At 39.0% G+C, this 10,182-nt stretch overlaps 1 protein-coding gene across 1 annotated transcript; it reads left to right on the forward strand.

Moving 5' to 3' along the window:
* The first annotated feature begins 265 nt into the window (after positions 1 to 265).
* On the forward strand, positions 266 to 4,413 carry LOC132491667 (E3 ubiquitin-protein ligase RLIM-like). The gene is made up of 3 exons (XM_060100501.1): positions 266 to 503; positions 1,835 to 2,908; positions 3,830 to 4,413. The coding sequence occupies exons 1-3, from the start codon at positions 266 to 268 to the stop codon at positions 4,411 to 4,413; spliced, it is 1,896 nt and encodes a 631-aa protein (XP_059956484.1).
* The last annotated feature ends 5,769 nt before the right edge of the window (positions 4,414 to 10,182 follow it).

The following is a 10,182-nucleotide window of genomic DNA, read 5'->3' on the forward strand; positions in this document are numbered from 1 at the left end:
TACTCGGTAACAGCGGGGAAGATAATGGGTGCCTAGGCAACGTCTAGCAAGTTCTGGGCTAGAGGCGGCTCCCAACTGTTGCGTCACCAGGGGCCACAGAACTGAGTCGGGAAGGGAGAAGGGAGGAATCTGTGCGGAGGGTCATCCGACTGAGTCGGAATCGGACACTCCGGCAGGAAGTAGAAAGCGAAGAAAACGAAACGACCATTGGTGAATTTCAACACCACGTCGTGAATTTCAGATAATTTTCCACTTGTTTATTAAGATGGAAAACTCGGATTCCAACGATGAAGGAGATGGAGTTTCGGCCCAACACATAAGTCAAACGGACCGATTGGTTCGGGAAGAAGATTTCTCCAGGTTCGTAAATAATCTGAGTGAAGAAGATTACGAACTTATGAGAGACAACAATCTTCTAGGCATTCCAAGTACGGAAGAAGAGTTGCTGAGAAGACTTCAGCTAATTAAAGGAAACGCACCACAAGACTCAGATGAAAATACAGGTATATTCTGCTTTTGGAGGGAATAGGATGGGATGAATAAGGAACTTCATAATAGGAAATAGTAACTTCATAATAGTAAATAGTAAATTATACAGAAGTGACTTACATTAATTTGGTAAGTAACTTCTCATAAAAAGAACTGGCATTTACTTGATTTTTGGTGAGCATGTCAAGGTATGTTTGTTTGTTTTCCTGATTCACATTTGGGTTGTTTTAATTGGGAAACAGTGCAAAGTAGCCTATTTGTATTTTTCTTGGTTTTCTACCTCAACTGAAAGTCCCTCCTACTTCCTGAATTATTTTTTCTACATAGACATGTAAAAAAAGCACACAGAAATATTCTCCACTGGGGACAATTGTGCTCTCTTCAACACCTGGGGACATTTGACAATGGCTAGAGATATTTTTGGTTGTCACAGGGGAGGCATGGGTGTTACTAGCATCTAGTGGGCAGAGGCCAGGGATGCTGCCAAAGATCCCACAATGCACAGGATAGCTCCCCAAAACAAAGAATTGTCCAGCACCAAAATGTCAATAGTGCTAAGGCTGAGAAACCCTGCTCGAACCTCAGGTCTGGTGCCTTGCCTCCCAGTGTGAAGTAGAGGATTTTGCTGTCTAATGAAGAGGATACTATAATACTTTGGCTCTTGAATATGGTCTTATATGTACCATGCTAGGTTCAGTCTATTCATTTGATCTGACCTTCAATTTAATGTCAATTAAAAATCTTGGTAACATTAAGAAGTATTCAAAATGCAAACACTTTTAAACCTATAAAACTTGTTTATGTTTGGGCAATAACCTTATATTTTAAAACAGCTTATCTATTATCAAAAGCACATAAGTGAAGAGCCTACAAGTAGTCATGTTGGAGACTCATGAAAATTAGACAATAATGTAAATTGAACTAAACTACTAGCATTGTACCTTAACTGGTGTTTACCTTGTTTAATTGCATTAGTGTTTTGACAGTGGACTGAAAAAAAAGTCTCTTGACATTCCTCCGACAGTGGTACACAGGGCTGTGTATATGATGAAATACTGAAACACAGACTTCCTCCGGATTCCCTTTTTAAAAAATTCTCTAAGTTTATCTAGGATTAGCTCACTCTTTTTGGATGGAATCGAAACTTTTCTACCTTTACTTATAAATCTACACAGTGCAGTTTATAAAATATTAACTCTATAAATGTGAAATCAGTTGAAAACATCTGAGTATTTAAGTTCTCATTTTTTGTTTGTTTTTGAAACAAAGTTTCAGAGTGCTATTTTATGATGGTTCTAATTTTGGTGGTTCTTTTATGCACCCTCCCCATTTTTTTTGTTAACAGACAGAGGAGACTCTTCAGATGACGTGTCTAGTGGTGACTCTCTAATAGACTGGCTTAACTGTTCTGGACAAACTGAAAATATGACAAGTGGACAAAGAGAAAACCAATCTTGGAGAGAAGAGAGCCTAATTAATCCTAAAAGTGATCAGTTCATATTCAGTTTAGAAATAAATGTTAACCTTGATAATGGGAGTCCAAATCCAGAGAATGAATATGTAGCATCTGCAAGACTTCCCAGAAGAGAAAATATGGAAGACAGCCAAAGGCAAGTGGAAAGTCCACAATCTGAATCAATATTTACAAGACCATCTATGTCTGAACAAGATACAACTGAAACATTAATGGAATTCCCACCTACCACAAGTCAGAGAAGAGCAAGAAGTAGGAGCCCAGAGTATCGGAGAACCAGAGGAAGAATTGAAAGTTGGTCGCCTCCACGTTCACTTAGGGAAATTGTACAAAGACTTAATCATAGTATACCCTCTCAGAATTTTGAGCAGCCTCTGCTAAGTGAGAATGCGAGATTTTCTAGAACTGAGCACCAAGAAATATTGAGACAGCAAATGACTGGATTTGAGTTGCAAAATAGCGGTCTTATTGAAACTTCTAGAACAAGGAATGCCGTTCATGGAGAAAATTCTCCAGATACAACCAGCAGTGGTGAATCTTGGGGAATGTGGGAAATATATCCAACCATAACCTTCAATCTTGAAGTAGGACAAGTTCATTCTGGAGCATATTCTCAGAGAGACAGCAGAGCTAGTAGAACTCAGTTAACATCTGAGACACCAAACAACACTGTCACTTCTGAAAGTGAACGAGGACTGAGGCATATGTATTCACATTCTGAGCAGGCAGGTGTGAGAGCTTATGTCAATACCATTAGAAATCCCGTTTGCAGAACTTTAAATACTAGATTAAATGATACAACATCTGTTCCAATTCAGAGCACGTTAAGGCAGACAATGGCAGAATTTAGTAACTCAAGTAACCTTATGGACAGTGACAGTAATTTAGAGCATAGTGTCTCACCTCCAAGTCAAAACATGGAATGGTTAGAGTCACCTAATGGTAGTAGTAGTGGTACATTTGGTTGTGATTCAAATGCTAGCTATGATACCCATTCAAGTTCCACAATGATTTGCCATTCACGCCCCAATTGTATGTCTAGTTCCAGTTCTAGTCCTATTTCCGGTTCCAGCTCAAGTGATGAAAATTCAGGAATTAGCTCACTGATGTTTGAAGGCAGTGAAGAGACAAACTTATCATCAGACTTATCATCAGAGACCAGCCAAGGGGGTAGACAAATTATCCTTGACAGTAATTTAGAGCATAGTGTCTCACCTCCAAGTCAAAACATGGAATGGCTAGAGTCATCTAATGGTAGTAGTAGTGGTATATTTGGTTCTGATTCAAATGCTAGCTATGATACCCATTCAAGTTTCACACTGATTTGTCATCCACGCCCCAATTGTATGTCTAGTTCCAGTTCTAGTCCTATTTCCGGTTCCAGCTCAAGTGATGAAAATTCAGGAATTAGCTCACTGATGTTTGAAGGCAGTGAAGAAACAAACTTATCATCAGACTTATCATCAGAGACCAACCAATGGGATCGACAAATTATCCTTGACAGTAATTTAGAGCATAGTGTCTCACCTCCAAGTCAAAACATGGAATGGTTAGAGTCACCTAATGGTAGTAGTAGTGGTATATTTGGTTCTGATTCAAATGCTAGCTATGATACCCATTCAAGTTTCACACTGATTTGTCATTCACGCCCCAATTGTATGTCTAGTTCCAGTTCTAGTCCTATTTCCGGTTCCAGCTCAAGTGATGAAAATTCAGGAATTTGCTCACTGATGTTTGAAGGCAGTGAAGAGACAAACTTATCATCAGACTTATCATCAGAGACCAGCCAAGGGGGTAGACAAATTATCCTTGACAGTAATTTAGAGCATAGTGTCTCACCTCCAAGTCAAAACATGGAATGGCTAGAGTCATCTAATGGTAGTAGTAGTGGTATATTTGGTTCTGATTCAAATGCTAGCTATGATACCCATTCAAGTTTCACACTGATTTGTCATTCACGCCCCAATTGTATGTCTAGTTCCAGTTCTAGTCCTATTTCCGGTTCCAGCTCAAGTGATGAAAATTCAGGAATTAGCTCACTGATGTTTGAAGGCAGTGAAGAAACAAACTTATCATCAGACTTATCATCAGAGACCAGCCAAGGGGGTAGACAAATTATCCTAATAATATCTGATGAAAGTGACTCTGGGTCCTCCCATAATCTGCAACAGTTTTTCCTCTTAAATGAAGATGATCTATACCAAACTACAGGACTCACCAAAGCACAGATTGACAGCTTGGCTGTAAGATCTTTTGGTGAAAATGATGCACTAAAAGCCTGTAGCATTTGCCTTACAGAGTACACAGAAAACAGCAAGCTTCGCATACTACCTTGCTCCCATGAATATCACATTCACTGCATTGATCGCTGGCTGTCTGAGAACTCTACGTGTCCGATTTGTCGTAGGCAAGTAGTGGATTCCAATGAGAGTGAAAATCCTGATCGATGAATTCTCAGCTATATAAAGTGTTATAGGGCTTCCCTGGTGGCGCAGGGCTTGAGAGTCGGCCTGCCGACGCAGGGGACTGACAATAAAAATTAATTTCACACCATAGCAGTTCACTGAATTTCAATAAAAACTTAGCATGTGCACTGGGTTGGGATGTTCCTGATTCCATGGGAGAAATGTCTTAATATGATATAATGAATCTAGATAGATCCTAGTAGTATTATCTCGTCATGTAAACCCCAGACATCTCTTAGCCCTGTTCAATCCTGGTTGTGCATGCAAAGAAACAGAAACCCAACCAAATATCAATAATTAAGAAGCCATTTAAGACTACATTAGAGTCATTCACATAAAGAAGTCATGTTACATTCCTAGAATGCCATAAAAAGCTTTGAAACCCTTCTCTTCCTATCTCTCTCCACAGCAGTTTATCCCACCTCCCTAACACTACCTTAACGTTTCGCCTATTCCCCACTACCAATGTATCAGTCAGTTCTAGCTAAAAACTGATGGCACACTTTAAAAGAGTGATGGAATAGCATTTAATGAAGAGACTAAAGTGTGTAAAGAATGAAGGGAAACCAAGAGATGATGAAGTACCCTGAGGCTAGCAGCTGTGAGAAGCCAGTATTATAACCACTAGGTTTGAAGGGGCATAGAGAGATAGCAGTTCCTGCAACCCAGAATGTCTTCGAGTTATAGGAGAAGCCCACCCAACAAGAGATGTAACCTTAGAAAATGGCATCCACTGCCAACCTAAAGTTTGGAAGGGGGCAGATCATGGAAATAAATACCCTTGCCTTCTTTCCTCCTGACTTCTAATCACTTATCAGTAGTTCATATTAACCAAACCCAACCTGAAGACACAGAGAGACTGGTCCATGAAGCTGATAAAGATCAGCCTCCTGGAATCACGAAGCAGGGTTAAGAAGGATGGCGAGTAGATCCGGTAAGCAAATCAGAGACCATCTACCACAACCAGCATTCCCAACTCTCTTCAAACCCAGCCTGTGTATGCTTTCTTGCCTCTTCCGCTTCCGCTTGTTCTCTATTCCACTCTATGACTCAGCTCTTTAACAACCCTCTCTATTTTCCTTTCATTTACTCAGATCTTGTATTTTTAAAAGTGATAAGATGACAAAGCCTTAGAACTTAATTACCTTTCTCTTAAACATGTCACACTTTGATTTGCTGTGATTGTAAACAACTAAGGATAAAGGGCAGTTATAGGTATGTCTTTAATTTTTGCTTCTTCAATATATTCAAGCTTCAATTTCTTTCTATATATGTTTAGTTCATATAATTAATTTTTAAAACAGATTCTAATTTCTTTTAAAGGGTTTTATGGTTTATATATGACTCAATCATATGATTAAGAGTGAATTCATGTGAATGACCCAAAGTAGCCAATTGCTGCTTGGAGCCTCACAAGCTGCAATATGAAAGCCTTAAAGGTAAAACTTGGCTTCAAGAAACATGTCTACATAGTTCAATTCTAACTGTCCCCAGTAAAACCATCACCCAAAACCCCGAGTATTTGAAATCAAAATTTAGGTCATGCTTCCTTCCAACCTAAACATAGTGAAGGATTTTTCTCCTACTTCAGCCTGAAGACTATTTTTGGGGGGTTGTATTGGCCAGTCCAGAAAATTTTGCTTAAATTTTTCAATCCTGGTATAGGTGAGAGTACATTGTATTATAACCTAAAGCAATAATCAGAAATTTTGTGCAATGTGCAACCTATACAAATGTAGGCAGTGTTAAGTATACACCTTCTCTAAAAAGTTAAAGTCAGCAACATCACTGACCTTTCTTTTCTCTGTGAATTGCTGGCAGCCACAGTATTTGCACATAACTACAAAATATAAATGGGGAGAGGTGGTGAAGTTTTTGAAAACATCTTTGAGGTAGTATATTTTTCACACAGAAGATATCTGCATGGCCAGAAATGAAGGCTTGGCTCAAACCTCTGAAATTTACATTAACTTCTGAAAGTTGTTTGAATAGTCTGATTTTTAGGAAGTATTTTTGATATCAGATATACTTCACTTAAAGTGAGTAGAATAATTATAACAGTACTTGGCTTTCATGCTATCCTAACAGATTAAAACCTTCCAAAGGATGATAATTGCTTAATTAATGCTTCAGTACATTCACGTGCACCTTCTGTGGTCGACAGAATTCTAAGATGATGCCCAATGATCTTTGTAGGAGCCCCTCCCCTTGAGTATGAGACCTGTGAATGTGATGGACTATCATTCCCATTATTAGATTATGTTATATAGCACAGTTGATTGGGAGCTTATCCAGAGTGAGTCTGACCTAATCAGGTGAGCACTTAAAAGGCACACAGAGGACTTCTAATCCAGATAAGATGGTTTATACTTCCCTCTCCCTGCTCCCCCTTTATACGCACAACTATATATCCTGGAAATAATATGAGACAACCAAAGGAGATCTCTGAAAGGTCTAGAGAAGGTGAATTGCCTAGGGACCCTCAGAATGGATGAACAGCCTCATGGCAGGGCACCTTATGACCCTCTACCAACAAAAAAATGTGATCCAGGCCCAGCATTTCCTAACTCCCAACTTAGTAACAGGAAGTGGCTCAAAGAGGCTCTTCCTCCATCACATCAAATGGGAATCCCCCAAACACCAGGCGAGCCTTGCAGAACCTGCAAGGACGAACAATTGGAAGCCCTGATGACACTAAGTGACCAGGGAAAGTGCTTTCCTTCCCCACTGGGCCTGAGATCCCCCTTCACCACCCAGACACATCAGTGGCTAAGGGTCTCAGCAAAAGTGCTCCTACCACAAAAAGCTCCCACCTGGACAATGCTCTCCTCAGATGGGCCTGAGGCTCCTCTCCCCTCCCCAGAAACATCAGGCAACTTGCTGGTACCGGCAACGGAGATCCCTCCACAGAAAGCTCTCAACCTGGTAAGCACCCTCCACTCCTTAGAGTCCAGGGAGACCCTGTCACAAGTGCCTGGCCCAGGAAGGACTCTTCATCACGTGTTCCAGAGATTCCCTTCCCTCACCAGAAGCACCAAGTGCCGTATCCTGGGGAAGCTACTTTAGACCCCATAAGCAGCATGAGAAGGGACCAGAGGTAACCCCACCTGCACAAGAGAAACAGACCATAAGAGTACCACAAAGGGTCAGAAAATTAGGTTATCATGGAACCACCATCCATAAAAGTACAGGAAATGTGTGCCAAACCTATAAAGAGTGAATGCCTGCTAAAAATTAAAAAAAACAAAACACTTTAAATAGGGACCAAAGTATCCTAACATAATAGCCAAAATGTCCAAAAGACAATAAACTATCACTACTTATACCAAGAACCACATCCATGACAGCTTGAATAAGATGTGACAGATGATGCCAACAGAGATGAATTAGATGTTAGAATTATCTGACAAGGGTTTAAAAATGCTGATTTCAGACCTTTAAGACCTCGAACACAGAACCTAGTCACTCCATGCCAGTATCCCAACCTGTAGAACTGTGAGCTAATAAAGGGATGCTGTTTTAAGCCATTACATTTGTACTAATTTCTTATGCAGCAACAGACAACTAATACAACTTCTCATCTAGGATCCATCCTGTACCTAGAAAATGATTATAATGAGTCCTAGACAAGTAAATGGCTTAATGTCTTGGTTCTAGGCCCACTGTAACATTCTATTCTACCATTTTTCCCAAAAATGGAATTCCTAATTCCTGCTACTGAAGCTGCTAGAAGACAGTATCCTTCCTGTTTGAACAACCACCAATATCGTATCGCTCTAACTTTACTTCACATCACCCTATCTCATTCTACCAGTGTATGCTGCTTATATCATAAACCCAATTTAACACTCTGACTTTGAAACTATATAGCCACTTATTTTTCTCTCAAAGCGATTGCTGAGTATTATATTGCTCTTCCAAATCATATTCCTCTCTGTCTGCCCTGACAAATCAGAAATGGAGAAGATTTGTACCTGAATCTTCTGAGCTCAACCTGATACGTTTTTTACGTTACAGTATATCAGTTTAAATACACAGCATCACTGTGGTTGTGAGCATAAATATTTCCATCTTAAGAATGTTCTCTGTATTTTCTTGGTAGTTTTTAAAACATTTGTTTATTTTGGCCTAATTCCAAAAAAAACCCTTGTCTGAATAACAAATTCTTTTTGAAAGTAGTTATAGCCTGTGGATAAGTTTTTGATAGCAATATAAAGTCTATCTTTTTTGGCTAACCATGAAAATAAGTTGTGCTCTCAATATTCCATGAAGAATTAAGTATAAAGATTCTTTTGTTAATGCAAACAAGCCTGAGCATCGAACAACATGAACATCAAAACACTGCATGTACTGGAAAGTTCACAAAGAAATGTGACGTTTCTGTTAAGTAATATTACTTGTTATCCATATACAATACTTTGAGATCTTCAGTATCTTCTTTACTACAATTAACGAAACATTTCATGTCTTTTCATTATTTGAGAGGTGAATGTATACTCCCTTCAATGAGAAGTTTCCTGGTATGAGAATTTCGAATGGAAATCTGAACTGCATTTCTTTTCTGTGACTTCATTTAAGATTTGAAAATTCTTTACCATCTTAACTCAGGCTTTTTCACTATGAAATAAGAGGCTCTTCTTTGTGTGATATTCAAAACTCTCCATTCTTAATCATCAAGCCAGCATCTTTAACATCACTGCAAAAATGTGGGGTTTTGGAAAAGCATGTTGGGGAAAATCCTTTTTCTCTCATCCACCATTTGTAGAGGACAGACACTAATTATAAGCCAACTCTGGGCTCTGGGTTCTCCATTCTCACATCACTAGTCACAACACAGTTATCTACCACCCCTGGCCTTGTCATCTTCTATTCTGGAAGTGTATTTTTTTTTCTTTAGTATCACTTGTGACTATCTAAAACATTTTTTATTTATCTTGTGCTTGTTTTCTTCCCCATTCCTATCCCAAAATAGAAGCTCCAAAAGATCTTTTTCTTTAAATTCCTACTACATTTCTAAAAACTAGAACAGTTACTGGCATACACACACACACACACACACACACACACACACACACACACACACACACTGCTTCAGAATTTTTGGCCACTGTGAGCATCCCAGACTTATTTTTCACCCTTTATTCTCCAAAGAAAACCTATTTTAATACTGTTACCTACCATCCTGGATTTGATGTATTTCAATCTAGATCTCTCTCACTTACTTAACATATTTGTATAGGGTTTCTTGCCTATTAAGTTATAATATCTGCCAACCCTTTCCTAAATCACTATTTCAGGCATTCAACGCTGACCAAGAATGTGCCATGCCCGATGCTAGGTGCTAGGGTTATAGTTACGCAGTACAGCACTTATCATGAAGAAATGTATTACATTTTAAAGAAGGCAGATGAATAAACATACAGTAACACTCTATGTCAGGGATGCCCTGACACAGATTCAGATACAGGATAAAATGGAATGATCTAGGAGGAGAAATCTACACTAATAATTCAAACCTCCTTAAAGTTGGGTTATATCTGAGCTGTATCTTATAGGACTAGTAGCAATTAGCCAATGAAATGAAGTCATTAATTTTATTCTAAGCAAAATAAACACTGCATGCAACAGTAAAGATGCATTGAAAATTTAGGGCTCAGTAAACAGTAAGTATGAATCATCATGCTCTGGGGTAGAAGAGGAAGAGATGTAAGTACATTAGCAAGAAGTGAAGAGATGAGGCCAAAGAGGCAACAA

The sequence above is a fragment of the Mesoplodon densirostris genome, chromosome 6, assembly GCF_025265405.1.
Source record: "Mesoplodon densirostris isolate mMesDen1 chromosome 6, mMesDen1 primary haplotype, whole genome shotgun sequence".
NCBI lineage: Eukaryota > Metazoa > Chordata > Mammalia > Artiodactyla > Ziphiidae > Mesoplodon > Mesoplodon densirostris.